At 37.6% G+C, this 19,312-nt stretch overlaps 2 protein-coding genes across 6 annotated transcripts in view; one reads left to right on the top strand and one right to left on the bottom strand.

Moving 5' to 3' along the window:
• The first annotated feature begins 787 nt into the window (after positions 1-787).
• Positions 788-12,597, top strand: RNF139 (ring finger protein 139). The gene is made up of 2 exons (XM_074265902.1): positions 788-1,154; positions 10,218-12,597. Exons 1-2 carry the CDS (start codon positions 977-979, stop codon positions 12,047-12,049), a joined length of 2,010 nt encoding a protein of 669 aa, XP_074122003.1. The 5' UTR covers positions 788-976; the 3' UTR covers positions 12,050-12,597.
• A 340-nt stretch (positions 12,598-12,937) lies between these two features.
• TATDN1 (TatD DNase domain containing 1) overlaps positions 12,938-19,312 on the bottom strand; it is a 51,414-nt gene continuing 45,039 nt past the window's right edge. For all 5 annotated transcript variants that reach the window (XM_074265941.1, XM_074265915.1, XM_074265931.1 and 2 more), the window contains one exon: positions 12,938-13,124. In XM_074265941.1, coding sequence (XP_074122042.1) covers positions 13,022-13,124 — 103 coding nt within the window. In that variant the 3' untranslated portion in view covers positions 12,938-13,021. The remainder of the gene's footprint in view (positions 13,125-19,312) is intronic.

The raw sequence follows: 19,312 nt of genomic DNA, 5'->3' as shown, positions 1-19,312 counted from the left end.
ATGCTTTCTCTGCAGCAGCCGACGTTTCTCGGGCCGCCCTCATCTCTTCAGCCATCCCCACATCTCTCTCTGGGGCTGGGCTGCAGGTTCCTCATCTGTAAAATAAACATGTTCCAGCTCAAAACCTAAATAAAATGCTTTTTCACCTCCACCTAGGGAGCGTTTCACGATTGGTTCTAAGGGGTGTTATTAAAGCGGTTAAGGATGGTGGTCATGGGCCAAGGAGGGTCTCATAAAGCAAGGTCCCGGCTCGCAGACACTGGAGGCAGGCGGAAGGAGGGCCCGGGGCTGAGCCACCGCAGCCACCGTACTCCGTTAGAGGTCCCGGATTGAGCTCCAGCTTTCTGCCGCGAGGCCCAGCTCAGCTCCTCACCTTCCCGCCCCCAACAGCCCTAGGGCGGCGGCGCAACCACGGCAACGGCTAAGCCGGTTGCTAACGCAGGTTCGGCATGACTTGCGCGGGAGCGCCCCCAGCGCCGGATTATGACGCCAGACGGAGGCGGCTCCCCGGTCTCGCGCGACCGCCGGCGACGCCTCGGGGCCAGCACCAGCACTACGGCAAAGGGGCGGAGGAGAGGTCAAGATGGACGCTCCGCGGGCGGGGGAGGAGGAGGGAGGAGGAAACTGGCGATAGGCGGCCGGAAACACCGACGCCCGGAGGCCCCGCAGAAAGCCGCCCCTGCCACCGCCGCCGCCGCCGTCGCCGCCGCCGCCGCCGCCTGCTCCTGCCGGAGAGAAGCGAGCGGGCGGCGGGGGGGCGGGCCGTGACTGAGACAGGAGAGGGAGGGCGTGGGGAGCGGCGCGGGGCACGGGCGCGGGCGCGGGCGGAGCCGCCCTCTCTCTCTTCCCCCCCCCTCCCGCCTTCCCTCCCACCCTCCCGCCTACCTTCCCTCCTGCCGTCCTCGCCGCCAGTCCGCCGGCCCGCAGCCCGCCTCAGCCTCCGCCCCTGGCCAGCCCGGGGCGGCGGCGGCGGCTCATGGCGGCCGTGGGAGCCCCCCAGCAGGTGCGGATGGCCCAGCAGCAGGTCTGGACGGCGCTGGAGGTGGCGCTCCGCGTTCCCTGCCTTTTCATCATCGACGCCATCTTCAACTCTTACTATGATGCCAGCCAGGGCCGGTTCAGCGTCGGGCTCCAGATCCTCATCCGGCTCCTGGGTAAGGACGGGGCGGCCTTGCCCCGCCTGGGCCCCGGGAGCCCCGCCAGGACCGTTTTGTCTGCCGAGCTTTGCCTCGGGACGCGCGGTTCTACCCTTTGCGGGTGGGGGGGTGGGGGGAAGGGACGCCCCCCCTTCGAGCCCCGGAACGTGGGGAGGGGGTAGGCCCGGAGAGTTCTGGGTGAGTCAGCTCCGGTTCGGCTCGACCCTCCTTCCCTGGGAGTAGGGCGCGGAGGTGGGGCCCCGGGCTGAGATTGTCGGGTTGGATGGCATCGTGGCTGATGGCCAAGACCACCGCAGAGGCAGGAGGCTTAGGCGCTATGCTATTGATTTGACCTTGGACCCATTGCGCTAATTCGTGGGTTTTAGGTTCCCCCGTCGCCTCCCTGTCGCCTCTCCCACCTCCCCACCTCCTGTACTGTCAACTCCACGTTTTCAGCAGGTGCTTCCCGCGGGAGCCCACTGGTATTGTTATTGTTGTCAGGGGCACTCGGTGACATTCCAGATGGGGAAGACTGGAAATTGTCAAACCGAGGAACTGGCACAGAAATCCTAACTGAGAAGATAGGAGCCGGGCCATGCTGAGTAGGAATGAGCCGGGAAGTTAGCGCTCTGGCTAAATGCATAACAGTCTGCACTAACCACGTCTGAACAGTCATTTTCTTAGTAGTTGCATCAGGTATAAAGAATATTTTAAAGAGACACTTAAAGACCTTTCACACATAGAGGGACAAATACAGGCCAAAGAACTTTGCGTTGGCAAAGGGGAGACTTGGCTCTGTCACTAATTTCATGACCTTGGTTTCCTCCTCTGTGAAATCAGGGATTAGGATTAAATAATAGCTTCTGAGAGATTCCTTAATATTAAATGTTTCTGCCACAGAGGAAAAAGAGACTCCTTTGTACTTTAAAAAGGAAATTTGTCTGTCTTGTCAGATTTGTTATGGACCAAATTTGAAGTCTTGTCTCGTCAGATTTGGTTTATGAGGGCTACTGTTTAGACTGTGACAATTTTCTCATGAATAGCCAAAAGGAATGTATTTTAAAGTTGTGTTCGTCCAGAAAGTATTGATGAGTTCAATCCTATATTCTTGGACTCCTGGGATTTCTTTAAAAATCACAAAATCCAACTCCCCTGATTTTATAGGTGAGGAAACTTGAGGCCCAGAGAAATGAAGTGACTTGTCCAGACACGGCTACCACTAAAGTACTACACTTGATTTTTTTCAGATCAAGAATGGAAATTCTGTTTTTTGTTGTATTCCCATTGTTGAATAAGAATAGATATTGGGTTTTGTTTTGTTATAACATTAAGGGCCAGATGTTTTTTATTCAGTTAAAAAGTAGTACATTCTTCAATACTTAAAGCACCTATAGCATCATTGGTCTGTTGTGCTGCACCAATACATTTTTAATAATTTAATAATGATAGCATTTATGCAAGGCTTTAAGTTTTACAAAATGCCTTACAAATATTTCATTCATTTTTACACCACTTAGAATTATTGTTGTCATCCCTATATTCCAAATGAGGAAACTGAGGCAGAGAGGTTAAGTGACTTGCCCAGGGTTTATACCCTGGGTCCAGTGTGTCTGAATCTGAATTTGAAGTAGGATCTTTTGTCTAGTTCCAGCTCCAGCTCTCACTCCCAACTGTCTGTTCTACCAACATCTAGCCCTTAAATTTGAAGAACTTCCAGAGTTTATGCTCTATTCATGCCTTTGGGCTTCTAGGACTGTGATTACCTCTGCACCAAGATGAAGTATTAGATTAGGGATTTAGTAGGATCATAGGCTTCACATTGGCAGACTTCAGGTGATCTGATCCAATTCCCTCATTTTAAAATTGAGAAGACAGATGATCACTCAGGGCTAAAGGGCCTAACCTAGATCCCATGTGTTACTAGTGAAAGAGCTGGGGGATTCATTTGGTAGGAAATAACAAAAGTTTAAGTGTCCGGATTTAAATCCAAGTTTTCTGATGCAAATTTAGCATTCTTTTTGTTGCAAGTGTGGTGGAAAAGAATCTCTACATTTAAAATAACAGATTTTTGTTGAGAGTTTGCCCTCAACATCAAGGACCAGGCTGACTGCTTAATCATCGCAAAAAATAAAAATAAAAAAAGATATGCTATTTTTTATTCACCAATAAGTGAACAGCTCTGGCTTTGTAGGGAAAAAAACCACCCAGAGTAATTACTGATTTGGCTTCTCACTCCCAGTGTGATCCTAGATTAGTCACCTGCTCTTTCAAGGCTTCAAAGCTCTCATTTGTAAAATGGGGAGAAATTCAAGACATTATTTTTAAGATTAAATGTTTCAAAAACCTTTCTCGGCAAAATTCTATGAGATCAAAATCCTGTGAGAACTAAATTTTTTGCTAAAAAGATATAAATACTACTATATTTAAAAAAAATTCCTATAAGCCTCAAACCCTCCCAAAGTAAGTTCCCTTTGGTCTATGTTTTAAGAGTTTCTCTTTACATATAAGATGTTGTCCCAAATGGCAATTTGTGCAACTTTGAGAAAGTAGGAAGGGAAGGATTCAATTTAGAAAAAAAGCTTAATGTTTAGTTTCTAGGTCTTTTATAATTAGCATGAGAAGTTTAATTTTGCAGAATTTAAACTAGTGATAGTATATTTTTTCATTGATAACTAGGGCATACTTCAATTAAGATCAAACTTTATCATATAGTTTAAAATACATTTTAATTATCAGGGACTTTTGCCAAACATAACACATTCTATGCTATTTATATAAATATTTTGATTCTTGAATGTTCTTGGTTTCAGATTTCATTAAAATAATTGAAAATATTTCTTATCTAAATCAATCACCAAACCACTCCTTAATCTGCTCATATATAAATTGACTGCATTCAATTTATCTGTCCAAAAAAAAAAAAAAAAAAAGTTTTTAAAAAGTTCAGTTTTGGAACAAAAACAGCATACATGTTAAATATTCTGGGTCCTAAGCAGTATGGATTCATTATGCCCATAAATATTAAGTAACATGTAGAAGACCTTAATTTGGTAGATTAAAGGACTAGATTTGCTTAAAACTGGTAAACAGTTGGAAGTGGCAATTAAATACCTTCCATATTGAACAAGAGAGAATGGAAATACATATTCCAGAAAATTATTTTTCAACTTTCAATTCACTTCTTGAGAATTAAAAAAATTTTTATAATGGCACAATACAGACCAAAAATGTTCTTATAATAAGGAATCTATATTCATGTTAGTTTGTTTTTTGTTATTTTGTTCCATTCTTATCTGTCCCTCTTTTAACCCAAATTTACAGAAATAGTGACATATATCCTGTTTCTAAGTATTTTAATGTATTTCTTTCACCAAGATTGACTTTATTAAGACCACCTGGACTCATCTTATCCTTCCTTTCTGGACTTGGGTTATCCTCCCTCCTCAATATACTTTTCCATTTCCTCCACCTTTACCATCAACATTAATATGTTGATTGGACCAGAACTAGAGGCAGCTGACATTATATCTAATACTGAGATGATTTGAAACCATAAATTTCGGAGTTTGCTCCCAAATGTCAGAAAAAAGCAAATAGATAATATTTAAGAAACCATTAACAGATTGTACCATAATGTTAGTGTTTTTAAATTTTTTTTGAGGAAATATTGAATGTCCTTCAAAATGCATTATTCATAACCAGTGTAATAATGACACAGCTAATTTGAAACAAAGCTAGGAAATATAAAGAATTCTCTTATCTATATGAAGATGTATTGTATTGCCACAACATTAAAACAGAAGAAGAAAAATGGATGATACAACTTGGAATTCCAGTTTTGCATTTGCTTTTGAGGTCATTGGTAGAAAAATACAATAGCTGCTGTGTTGGATCAATTAAGATGTGTGTATTATCTAGTAATATTTAAGATTTTATTTCTTTGAAATTGATGCATTCAATTGCTTAGGTTTCTTGCCTTTGGGAGAAAATGAGCAACATTAATCCATTAATTTCATTAACCCATAAATGTGTACATCTCCATCACATATTAAAACTTTTTCTGACATTTTTATTTTTAGGCTAGGTATTTCTCTTAGTTATTTTGTTTATGAAGAAATTTGAATAAGAAGATTCTGATATTAGAAAAGAGTGAATATTAACATTTTTAAGCAGGTCTAGCCTTAAATGAAGACAGTATCTCCTATCATGTTTTTAAACTTTTAAATATTTTTCAAATAAATGTGTTTCTTGTGATAGACTTATCTGCCCTATGGAGAAGATTTATTCAGGATATATATGAATGGGAATGGAGATGGAGGTATGGTAATCATATACTGACAGCAAGGGATAAGTGATGACCAGTATAAATATCATATTGGCTCCCCCCCCCCCAATTTTTTTTCTTAACCTAAAGGAAGGTTTTAAGTACTTTAAATGTATTCTCTTTGGAGTACATATTTGGGGAGGACATGGAAAAAAGATTCACCATGTAGAAAGATAAGGTTGGGTTGTAATTTACCTTGATGGAGAGATCATAGGAATATGCATAGACTATTAACTTCTCTATTCTTTTTTTTTTTTTTTTTTTTCCCTCCCTGAGGCTGGGGTCACACAGCTAGGAAGTGTTAAGTGTCTGAGGCCACATTTGAACTCCGGTCCTCCTGAATTCAAGGCTGGTGCTCTATCCACTGGGCCACCTAGCTGCCCCTAACTTCTCTATTCTGCTTCATCTAGCAGATAGTTTTTATTAAGAGCATACTATGTACCAGTCACTGCACTGGGGATACAAAAAAAAGGGGGCAAAAACAAAAAAATTATAAATTAAACTAGTCTATGCTCTCAAGGAGCTCACAATCTAATGGAGGAGACAACATGCAAAAATAGCTATCTACAAACTGCACATGCACGCACACACACATACATAGAGCTAATAAAATGAGTTGAAAATAATACAGGTAAGGTAATAGCATTAAAGTAGAGCAGGAAAGGCTTGCAGTAGATGAGATGTTTTAGCTGGTGTTTGAAGCAAATCAGGGAAGCCAAAAGGAAGAGATATCAAGGAAGAGTGTTCTGGGCATGAACAGCCATTGAAAATTCCTAAAGTTGGAAGATATGAAGTATTTTGTGTGATGAATAACAAGAAAGCCAGTGTCATTGTATTGCAGAAACTTAGTAAGGAGTAGAGTGTAAAAAAAAGTAGGAGGGAGCCAGGTGATAAAGTGCTCTGAAAGCCAAACAGATGTTTAAATATTTGATCCTGGAGGGAGGCAATAGGGAACCCTTGGAGTTGGTTGAATTGGCTTGATATATGGTCACTTGGGCTTTAGATTGACAATTGAGTGGAGAATGGACTAGAGCAGGGAGAGACATGGGAGGCTGATCAAACCTGCCCACTTCTGTAGTAGTCTGGTCTAGAGGTGATGAACCAGGATAATTTCAATGTCAGAGGAGAGAAAAAGTATAACACAAATATTAACGAAGGTGAAACAGATTGGATATGGCAGGGGTGACAGTAAACAAAGATGACATTTTTGTTGGCATTATGGGTGATTGACTGGGAAGGATATTGCTGCCCAAGACAGTAATAAGGAAGTTTAGAAGAGGAAACAGGACATCAAAGATAATGAGTTCAGTTTTGGACATTTTGAGTGGTATTCATCTGGGTTATTTTCCTTTTGTATTTGCTAATTCTGGTCTTTGAAATTCTTTTAACATCTTCATATGAATTATATTTTGAAGCAGTTATAACAAGGTGGTAATATTGGTACATCTCCTAAGTATTTGTTACTATTTCTTTCCTTCTTGGTCATGGTTTTAGAGTTTAGTTGCTCTGTTTTCCCAACAGTATTTTCTAATTTCTTTAAAATGGTCAGTGTCATTTAAAAAACATATATCATTCAAATAATACATACCACTAAACTCAAAGGAAATCAGATTAGCTTAGGACATACCAAATTTCATACTCCTCTTTCAGTTTTCCTGATATTTCAGCTTTATAACCCCATATGCAGTGACAGTGATCGAAAATTCTTCATGTTCCTCTAGGATTTTTTTTTATTTAGAAATTTGAAAGCCTATCAGCAGCTTGATGATAAAGTGACCAAAATATTCATTGGCTTTAATGAAATACCTTATACAAGTTGTTATTTGACCTTGTGGCTGCTTTGGCCTTTTTGTATTGTCAACATAAATATTTTTTTCTAAATTGGTAAAGTCAAGCTACTTAAACTTAACAATACGTCAATGTTTTGGTAATGTTTCTAATACTTAACTAATACTTAACAATTATGGTTTTAGTAGATGTTTTAGCAAATAAAACTGACTCATGATGTGTATATCAATTCAAGATTTTCAAGGCACTTTCTAGTAGACAATAAACTTTTTTCATTTTCTTTTTTTTGCCTTTGCATCAACAACATCAAGCATAGTTCCTTGAAACTCAGTTGGTGTTTTAACAAATGTTTATCAAATTGAACCAGCAACAGTGAAAGTCCAGATAATGCCAGTATTAATAGATGAGAAATCTGAAGCGCCTCACATGTTCACATAGTGATGTCGAATTTGCACATAATATAATATCTTGACTCCAAATCCAGTTTTATTACTCTACTGCCTCTCTGTGTCTCTCTCAGGCTCACTTATGTAGGGTTTTTTTGTTTTTTGTTTTCCCTTAATCAGGATTATCTACTGAATTCACACTGGGAAAAAAGTCTTGACCTGAATATACCAAGAGATTGGCTAGATCCAATCAACTTGGAATAAAGTTTTCAGTATAGTGGTCTCAATCTTTTATCATTGTTATCATTGATTTAGATCAAAACATACTTACGTAACTTATCAGCTGTGTAAAAGGCACAAATTTCAGAGGGCTAAATTGCTAGATGTCAGAATCTGAAATGATTTTGATAAACCAGAATATTGGGCTGAGTTCACTAAGCTTAAATTAATGGATGGTAAAACTTAGGTTGGCTAGTCAGTGTTCTGAAGAAAAAATTCCTGAAAGTTGTTGTGAATAGCAAGTTCAGTGAGTTATGTATGAAGTGTCTGCCAAAAAACTGGTGTGAGGATCTAGGCTGAATTGTGAGACTCAATGCTCCATATTAGGGGTGACTAGGGAAGATGTGGGGGAATGAGAAGAGACTTCAAGGAGTTTTGTTTATGCCTATATCAGTGTAATGGGAGAGTACTTGTGTTAGTCTTAGAATTCTCTGTTGTGTTTAGATCTAATTTCTAGTAGTATAAAGGTTGGAGTGCTTCTTGGAAAAAATGGCATTTTAATTGAGACTTGAAGGAAGCAAGAATGGTTAAGGGTATGAGGATCAATTTAAGAAACAAGCTTTGTATGGAGAAGAGAAAGTAGGACTCTAGCTGGCTTGAAGTTCCTGAAAGACTGTAACATGAAAGAATTAGCCATGGGTTTTTTTTGGTTCTTGCAGACAGAATTTAGAAAGGAGCATTGAGTAGAACTTGCAAAGAAGTTAATTGAAAGTTGATAAAAGGGAAAGCTTCCTAATGATAAAACTGTTCCAAAGTGGAATGAGCTCCCTAGAAAGTAATGAGTTCTCTCTTGTTGGGGAAGAAAAGATTCATTTTGTCTGGGAAAATAATCAGGAGAGACATAGTAAAGATGAATTTGGCTTTTAAAAATTAGGTGGGATACACAAGATGTATAGAAAAGTGTTTTTATAACCAAAAGAACAAAAATAGTCTAAAACATAATGAATTAAATAAATCAAGATGGCTAAAAGTATAAAGTAGTGGGAGTTGAGACCTGAAAATCAAGTTGGGGTTAGATTTAAAGAATCTTGAATGGCAAACCAAGATATCCAGAGTTTGGTAGATAGTGGGGAATTAATGAATATTTTTAAGCAGAGAAAATGATTATTAGAGTTGTGCTGGAAGATTCATCTGGCCTTTCTGTTTGAGACAGGTAATGCTTAAAAGGGAGGAAGGTAATGTTTGGAAAGTTGTTGTAGTAATGTCGGAGAAAGTAATGGAAGGTAAATAAAAATAAGGGTAATGGCATTAGAATTGGAAAGGAAGTATTCAATTTAAAAGCAGCTCAAGAATTATTGATGAGACTTGATCACTGAAAAAAATGTTATAGATTACTCATATTTTCTGAGGCATACCATAACTACCATAAACATAGTATAAAATCAAGAGAAAATGAATTGTTAAAGGGAGGGAGGTTTTAGACATTGATTTGAAATGTTGGGACAGTTAGCTTTTGGAATAGAACAGGAACTCTGGCTGGAGATAGAAATTTTAGTCATCTTGCAATAGAGATGATAGTTGAAATCTAGAAGTAGTTGAATTCTTTAAAAGAAGAGAGAATGGGGCAGCTAGGTGGTGCAGTAGATAGAGCACCAGCCTTGAATTCAGGAGGACCCGAGTTCAAATATGGTCTCAGACACTCCCTAGCTGTATGACCCTGGGCAAGTCACTTAACTCCAGCCTCAGGGGGAAAAAAAAATGCTCTGCTCTTGGGTTAGAAGAAAAAGCTAGCATATTTCTGCACCAACATATACTTTTTATGCAGCTTCTCTAAGTAAAAAGAAATTTCCTGGTTATAGACAATTGTCAGTGAAATATAAATTTTGATTTAAATAAATACATAGTCTATTTAGTTTTTTACAAAATAACAGTAGCAATGCATTTCTTTCCCCAAACTTGCAATTTTACGTGAGCTCTAGGCTTTTTATGGGGATTGAATTTTTTCACCCACTTTTATGGAAATATTCCTTTTTTTTATTGTTTTCATTTATTGAGCATTTACAACACACAAATTTGCTAGAGAAATAAGATCACGTAAACATTTACTCTGGAGTAGTTTATTAAGTGAAAAAAGTACATGAGGACAAACAATGCAGAGTGCATGGGTCATCTGTCTTACTGGGTCTTTTAAGATGGTACTATTGAGAGCAGTTGTTAGACCATTGCTTAGAAGCATGAAACTGCATCATAGAATAACTTAAGTACTTGTCATGTAGAGGTCCATCAGCTCTTCCCCAAAATTCCAAGACAGGATGTTTGTTTAAAGGAAGCAAACAGTGATTTCTCTCCATCTTTTTCTTTTAGGTATATTTGTATCCAGTGTTGTTCTGATCTTGTCACAGCGATCACTTTTCAAGTTTTACATGTACAGCTCAGCCTTTCTACTAGCTGCAACGTCAGTGTTGGTGAATTATTACGCCTCTTTGCACATTGACTTCTATGGTGCCTACAACACATCAGCATTTGGAATTGAATTTCTTCCTCGGAAAGGGCCCTCACTATGGATGGCACTCGTTGTTCTTCAACTAACATTTGGAATTGGATATATCACATTACTTCAAATTCAATCCATCTACTCACAGCTGATCATAATGAATTTTTTGGTTCCTGTAATAGGCCTAATCACAGAGCTACCCTTACATGTCAGAGAGACTTTAGTTTTTGCTTCTTCCCTGATTCTGACATTAAATACCACACTTGTATTGGCTGTGAAAATTAAGTGGTTTTATTATTCTACACGATATGTTTATCTTTTGGTAAGGCATATGTATCGTATTTATGGATTACAGCTATTGATGGAGGATACCTGGAAAAGGATTCGTTTCCCAGACATACTTCGAGTCTTCTGGCTAACAAGAATTGCAGCTCAAGCTTCCGTGTTAATATATGTTTTAAAGATGGCAAATGACACTGGAGAAAATTCCTACCTTATTTCTTGGGATAATTTCTGGGAACTAATTTGCAATCTTATAATTAGTGGATGTGATTCCACACTAACTGTTTTGGGCATGAGTGCTGTAATTTCATCAATCGCCCATTATTTGGGGTTAGGAATACTAGCCTTCATTGGGTCAACTGAAGATGATGACAGGAGGCTTGGCTTTGTAGCACCTGTTTTGTTTTTTATTTTGGCTCTGCAGACAGGTTTAAGTGGGTTAAGACCAGAAGAAAGACTTGTTCGCCTAAGTAGAAACATGTGCCTTTTATTAACTGCAGTCCTACATTTCATCCACGGAATGACAGACCCCGTGTTAATGTCTCTCAGTGCCTCTCATGTGTCATCTTTTCGTAGACATTTTCCTGTGCTCTTCGTCTCTGCTTGTCTTTTTATTCTTCCAATTTTGCTCAGTTATGTTCTCTGGCATCATTATGCACTAAATACATGGCTGTTTGCAGTTACAGCATTTTGTGTGGAACTTTGCTTAAAAGTAATTGTATCTCTCACTGTTTATACGTTATTCATGATTGATGGCTACTATAATGTCCTCTGGGAAAAGCTTGATGATTACGTCTACTACGTTCGTTCTACAGGCAATATTATTGAATTTATATTTGGAGTGGTTATGTTTGGAAATGGGGCTTATACCATGATGTTTGAGTCAGGAAGTAAAATTCGGGCTTGCATGATGTGCCTACATGCATACTTTAACATCTACTTACAAGCAAAGAATGGCTGGAAGACGTTTATCAATCGTAGAACTGCTGTTAAGAAAATAAATTCACTTCCTGAAATAAAAGGGGGCCGCTTACATGAAATAGATGATGTCTGTGCAATCTGCTATCATGAGTTTACAACATCTGCTCGTATTACGCCATGTAATCATTACTTCCATGCACTTTGCCTTCGGAAATGGCTGTATATTCAAGATACTTGTCCAATGTGCCATCAAAAAGTATACATTGAAGATGTGAAGGAAAATGCAAACTCATCTAACAACAATGGGTTTATCTCACCCAATGAAAATCCTGAGCAAGTTGTAAGAGAAGCTGCTGCTGCTGCTGCTGCTGAATCTGACAGGGACATAAATGAAGATGACAGTACTGATTGTGATGATGATGTTCAACATGAAAGAAATGGAGTGATTCAGCACACAGACACAACAGCTGAAGAATCTCTTAATGATGATACTGACTGATTAAAAATGGCATTTATTAATCACTGAGGTATTTGTTTAAAATTCAGTTCAACAAAAATGGAGTAAAATACTTCACTTCAGTGTGTAACCAAGCACAAAAACAGTATCAATGTTGAGTCTGTGAATGGTTTTCCGTTTACTGTGATGTGCTACTGTAAATATACCTCTTTAATTACTGCTGGTCTCTTTGGTGACCTATTTAAATTTGTGTACATTATTGTACATAGAATAAAACGTTTTCACATGTTTTTAAGACAAAGTTGGACAAAAAAATTTTTGATAGATGTAACGATCATACAGTGCGTCAACTGTGCCAAAGATACACATGTGCTAGCTCTGGACCCCAGTTTTGTCATTGAAATGGATAGTAAAAATGCAAGAAAAGCATATCTTTACAGTGAATTATCTAGCCCTGAAAAAACTTAAGATATTTTACACAGACTAAAGTGAAAGTATGAACAAGTTGTTTTCTAAGGATATGAGAGCCACACGGTGGGGTAGGTTTAAAATCCAAGAAAATAAACTTCCTGGAATGTAACTGGTAGAAATGTCTGTTCAATTTTTAGGTAGCACTTACCTTGAATTGTGTTTTGAAGCTTAGTTTTTTTAAGGGGCTGTGTTAAAGAATTGGGGTTTTCATCACGAAGCTTTGGTGTAGTAACTTCTAATGTATTTTAAGTGGAATTATGTCATAAAGGTTGCATGGGCATAGCAGCAATTTTGTATTTAGCATTTATGGAGAAATTTGCCTTCTCAGATTCTAGAAGAAATTCATTACACCCCTAAATTAGATTTTAGTATTTTTTTTTTTTTAAACATTTGGTGTATCTGATATATATTTGTACAGGAAATAGAAGGAACTGAATTAGGACAAATATACCTCTTTAGTTAAGTTTCATACCTTTATTGAAGGTTTACCTTACGTTTTACCATGCAGTTTTACAGATACAATGAAACATGAAAATGGCTGCTTTACATGTCTTTAAAGAAGACTTTAATGGTGTTGTTATACAGTGTATTGGCCAATTCAAGTGGGTCATCATCTCTTACTGCTGCCATTATCTCCAGAATCTGACTAAAAAAACATACAAAACCCCCCCCATCCCGATAGATTAGTGAAAAGATTACATTTATTGTATTAAGCTTGAAAATTTAGTGTAATAATAATGATCAATTTTATGTAGACAGAAATCCATTTTATTTGTCTATATAGCAGAAACCCATTTTATTTGTCTCTAACACAAAAGAACATCAATTAGTTGACATTTCTGGATTTGATTTCAAAATTGAACTTAGTGTTATATTTTTAGTGGTATTAATGAAGTATACTACTAAATATTAAGAACTAAATTCCATTTGTAGTAGTTTAATATAATCTCAAACATAAGACTGATACACTTCAAAAACTCTGGGAAAGGGGAAGGAGCAGTTAATGAAGTTCTTTGCTTATGAGTAATATGAATTGAACACTGAACTCTCAAGAAAAACATATAACTCATCCTTTATCAACCTTGCAACCAGCACAGTGAACAAAAAGAAACTGAGGATAAATTCAAGAAAAAGTGAAACTTTAAAAAAGGTATTCTTTGCCTTGCCAAACGAGTGATTGCCTTATTTAAAAAACAAAAACCAAAACTATTCTTGCAAAATTTGTCAAGAGCAGTTGCTATATAGAACCTCTGATTATTTGAAGAAATTAAGAAGTAATGTTTAGGGCAGTGTTGTTCTTCCTGTTTTTCCACACTTTCAGAAAAACCTTTTAACTTTACCTCTACTTCCTAGCACCAGAAGCAGCAGTCAGCCCTGTCATTTTTTCCAAGTTATAATACAGATACCATTGGTTTTAGAACTGGTTAAATTATTTTTCAACATAAAAAATGAAATCTAAATTCCCTTAATTTTTTTTTTTTTGGTCTTTTTATTGCTATATTTTTCCACCAAGGAATCATGAGAAAAGGATTAAAGTTTGTGTTTGTCCTTTAAAAATGGCACAAAAAACTACAAGTTGTCAGTACTAAAGCATGCATGCATAGTATGACTCTTGAACAATCAAACTGACATGCTAAAATATTAAACTTTAAGTTAGACCTCTTACATACAATTTGGCTCCTTTCACATTTCCTTATTAACAGAGCTTGTATATGAAAATATCTTCTTTGTGAAAGGGGGGGCAATTGAACTCTAGGTAATATTACTGCTGATGGCACATTTTGCAGGTTTGTAAAGTAACCTTTCTCTAGGGTGCATCAGTCATCCTTGGATGAGTCCCTTTAAACTCAGCATATTTAAAGTTTGCTTACCCACAAAAAAGGCATTTCTAGGATGATCTCTAATGTCCCTTAAGTTTTTTGTCCCATAAATCCTGAGATTTGGAGGAGGGGAGGTCCAGGGAGCAGGATATTAATATATGATCCAGTGTTCAGTAGTTTTTTTAAGTTAGTAAGATTGAAGCATGTGCAGGGGGGAAAAGAGGGGAGGAGTATTCAAACAACTGGATATAACTATTGACGGATATGTGTGTGTATAACTACACACATAAAATAAATTGAAATCAGCATGTGTCTGATGAGTGGTATTATTTTCATAGTTCAGAAAGAGAATGAAATAGAACCTTAATACCATGTGAGAAAGGATAGTTTTAGTGTTTAGGACGGAGGAGCCCTTATTTAGAGCTGGAAAAATATGACTTTGGATCAGGGTACCCCAACTCAGAAACCTGTGTGATTTTGGGTGTCTCTTACCTGTTAAGTCAAGGAGGGGACAGACTGCATAGCCTCTTGCAGTTTTAGATCCTATGATACTGTGATGAGGCCTCAGATCAGTCAATTTTTCCTCTATAACATACTGATATAAGCATTCAGCTTCTGCTCTTGGTGGGCAAGCAAACAATTCTAAACGTTTTCTATCTGCCTTTCAAATATAAAATTAAGTATTTTTGAGTCTAAATAAATCTCTGGTTCCTTCAGTTCAACCCCCAGTGACATTTTAAGTTCTATCATCTCGGTCAATCTCTGGCCATTGACTTATTAATGTTCTTCCTAAAATATAGCACACCAAGAACAGAACTTAATATCTCAGATGTGGCTGAACCAAGGCAAACAAATTACAACAGAATTATATCTCTTCCTTTTGGATGCAGTTTTGTTAATTTTTAACCATAGCCAAAGGTCATAATGTTAACTTTTTAAATTTGAGTTTTCACTGAACTCTTGCATCCTATACTTGTATAATTATTATTAAACTCCAAAATAGTCCTTTATATCTATCCCTGTCAAATTTCATCTTCCTACATTTGAACAATCACTCAAATCAATCTTTTGGGATCTTGATTTGTCACTCAGTGCATTAATACTTTCTTTTATGTTAGCTACTCTCAAACAGAAAAATGCTAAACCACTAAAATGTTAGAATATGGTGAGGTCCAAAGCTTTGTGCCATTCTATTAGACATCTCCCTTGGTGCCACCAATTCCCATACTTTTGGTCTAAATGTACTTATCATTTGATGTGTCTCTACATAAGGATAATCTTATGACACAATGAAATCCAGTGAAATTGGACTCGAGGCAGCTTTAACTTGTCTTGATCTTGATAACAAGATTGTTCTAATACCAAAACAATAAAATTTCTATGGTAACTAGGAAGAACCACAACTAAAATAGCAGATGGGAGCACCTAGTAAAGGGTTTTACTACTTGGTTTTTGGTACACCTTCCAAAGTTTTTTATGATAAAGAGTAGTGTTTGTCATCTTCTAGTTGTCTTAGTCATTCTTCCTTAAGGATGACACTCAAAGCACAGGCTTCATAATGAAATAACCATATATGGGCTAGGATCGTATATATATATATATATTTATATATATTTAATCCAGTGGTTTTCAAACTTTCTGGTCTCAGGACCTCTTTATTATGGCTTTCCTAAAAGAAGTTTTATGTGGGTTATATCTATTATTTACTGTATTAGAAATTAAAACAACTTGGTAAATGCAAATAATTTTTGACTTCACAGACCCTCTTCTAGAAGGAACTGCTGAGTAAAGGCTTTTTTTTTTTTTTTTTTTTTTTTTTTTTTTAATTAAGCTTATGTCAAAAAGCTGATGTTTCCATAAATCACAATCCCTTTACAAATATGATAAACTTTGAACTGGGATTTACGTAGTTAAGTATTTGAGAAGTCCATGTATATATATAACTTTAGAAGATTATTCATCTTCAGTCTTGCCCAATGCAAGTCAGATTCTCTCACAAAACTATAATTTTAAATAGCTTGGGAACCTGAAGATATAAACTCAAAAGGGGCGGGGAGGGATTGTTTATCATTTTGTCTTTGTATCCCAGCACTTAGCCTGAACAAATGCTTGATATGAGACTCTTAACTACATTTGAGGTGTGAATTGCCCCAACATTTATTCTATTTTTGTCATTGGTATAAACTATAGTAATGATTTCCTGGTTAAAGTTTTGTGATTGTTGTTACAGTATGAAAAAAATATATATAACTTGGGGAAAAACAAAATTCAATGTCTATGTATATACTAGTTATGCCAAGTTAAATGAAATGAAACCAAAATTGGTTTGCTGCATTCCACATAAATTGCTTGTACACATCCCTGAAATTGGAAGATTTGTCCATTTAAAATGGTATAAACTCTTTTAAGTATGATGAAGCTTTTTTAGTCTCAATTGTGGGGATCCAGCTTTTTACAAGTTTGTGTAGAGAATAACTTCATCTCCTTTCTCATTCTGTGCATTTTTTATCAGAGCAGCAGGCATATAATCTAGAAGTCCTAGTTTCAGTTCTACTCAGGAGTTGAATTATGCAGACTTATAGGCAAGCATTTCATCTTTCTGGGCCTCAAGTTTCTTTACTTTTAGAAGTAGGATTGAATCTGATGTTCTCTAATACTATCCTTTTAATTCTAAATATTTAGTGATTTTTCTGTTAATTCCCTTATAATTTCCCTTAGTCATCATACTAAAGGCTTTTATTTTTGGTTCTTTGTTTGGTGGGGTAATAACATATCACCTCCGTGGTCATCCACTTATTCTTTATTCCCTGTTCTGGTCCAAACATGTAATTAAAAAGAGGATGGGGGTGGGGAGAGGGAATAATTTAACATACAGATTTACTGTGTGTCAGGCATTGATTGTTTTGATTTTTCACAACAGCCCTTTGAGGGAGGTGCTGCTATTAGTCCTATTTTACAGTTGAGGAAACTGAGGCAGACAGTGGTTGAGTGACTTTCCCAGGATCACACAACTAGGAAGAGTCTAGGACTCAGACCCAGCACTCTTTAACTGCCACCTAGCTGCCTCTAACCAGTAATAAATACTCTGGAGACCATTTGAAAACCCATCAAGAACTAGCCCAAGCCTAATCTCTCTCCTAACTTCCATGACTGCTTATCAGACACCTTAAACCCAACGTTCTGTGGACATTTTAAACTTGAATTGTTCAAAACTGAACCCCTCCCCACCACCAAAAAGCTACCTGCATTTTTAATTTCCCTGTTAGTGCTGAGGGTATGGATCATACGTCCCAGTTACCCAGGCTCACAATGTAGGTGTCATCCTTGACTACTTTACCAACAACATCGGATCTATTGCCATGGCCTGCCAACTTGCTTCTAACATCTTCCCTACATGGCTCCTTCATTCCCCTGATACTGCTGGTGCCCTAGTGCAGGTCTTCCTCACCCCACAGTCCATAGCTTTCTGGCTGATCTTTAGATTTCTCCATATTTTAATTCATTCTCCAGTCGGCTGCCAAATCTTCTATGATACAAATCTGACCATGTCTCTTCCCTATTCAACCAGCTTTATTGGCTCCCTATATAATCTCCAGGATTAAGTTTAAACTGGTCATCAACGGCTTTTACAACCTGATCTCCTGTCCAGTTTTCTCATACCTTAATCCCTCTCAAACCCCTGTGTTTCTTGCACAAACACTGATCTCCTAACTCTGGATCTTTTACATTGCCTGTCTCCAAAGCCTGGAATATTCTCCTTAAATCGGCTTCCATGGCGTCAAGTTCCAGCTAAAATCTCAACTTCTACAAGAAACCCTTCTGGATCCCTATCAATGCAAATGTCTTTCCTCTGTTATCTCCTATTTACCCTGTATATATTTTGTTTGTATATAGTTATTTACATGTTGTCTCTCTTTAAACTGTGAGCTCCTTGAGAGCAGAAACTGTCTTTTGCCTTTCTTTATATACCCAGCACTTAGCAAAGTGCCTGGCACATAGTAGGTGCTTAATTAAATGCTTGTTAATTGTTGACTGAGCACGTGTTTTTGGATTACTGACAGTTTATTATTCTGAAATAGTTTAATGAAGTGCAGTCATTTTTTTTTTTTTAATACTGAAAAAATGTCAAAAAGAGCCTTTACAGAGGCAAAGAGTTTGGAATTGTTCCAAGTGCTGCACATGAGAGCCAGACTGATCTTTTTCAATGCTGGGGCCAGTTCACTGTTCATCTGGTAACGTACAATGGGTTGCATGTTAGAATCTGGGTAATATAAATTTTTAGCCACTTCATTTATTCAGTGCAGACTGTTAGGTCAACCTCTTTAGAATAATGATTGATTTGATTAAGGAGACTTGTAGTATTTTGGGGTTCTAGGTATTACTGTCATCAGTATCAGAGATAACTAAAGAACCTTGCCCTCAATAAGGAACTTTGCATAGCATATCTGTCAAGAAGCTGCCAAACCATCTAAAACGAATTCTCTTCCCTATTTTTTTCCCTCATCTAATACTGATACTTAACAACAGATTGATGGTACTTGGTTATTTATCTCTTGCAAAATCTGTTAAAGATTACTGTATAATTTTTAATGTATGTGGATGCACCTTATTTGAGAAGAGGCTTTAAAGCTTTTTGTTATGATAAAACAAATGCTTTCCCTAAAATTCCAAGACTGGAAGCTTTTTAATCATGGCACATGTTAAGTTAGAAGCTTCTGAAAACTTTTGTGTTTCACTCCTGAAAAAGTTTCTAGTATATATGAGCAATACTTATCTCAGTGATGATCTATTTGCTTATACTGAGTATGAGGTTGGCAGCTTTCTCTTTCAGTTTGTTACCCACGAAGAACCACGTGCCTCTCCTAGAAGGTGCCATACAGCATCGTCTCATAGAACTGAACTTTGTCTTCTGGTTTCATTTATAATAAAAATAAGCTTATCTATTGGGGTTCCTAGAAGGGACTTGAAAAAGATGGAGTCCTTCATGTTACAACTAAGGCCCAAAGAAATGATG

Source organism: Sminthopsis crassicaudata, chromosome 1 (genome assembly GCF_048593235.1).
Source record: "Sminthopsis crassicaudata isolate SCR6 chromosome 1, ASM4859323v1, whole genome shotgun sequence".
In the NCBI taxonomy this organism is placed as follows: Eukaryota; Metazoa; Chordata; class Mammalia; order Dasyuromorphia; family Dasyuridae; genus Sminthopsis; species Sminthopsis crassicaudata.
The sequence above is the reverse complement of the archived record's forward strand: the minus strand, read 5'-3'. Positions and strand labels throughout refer to the sequence as shown.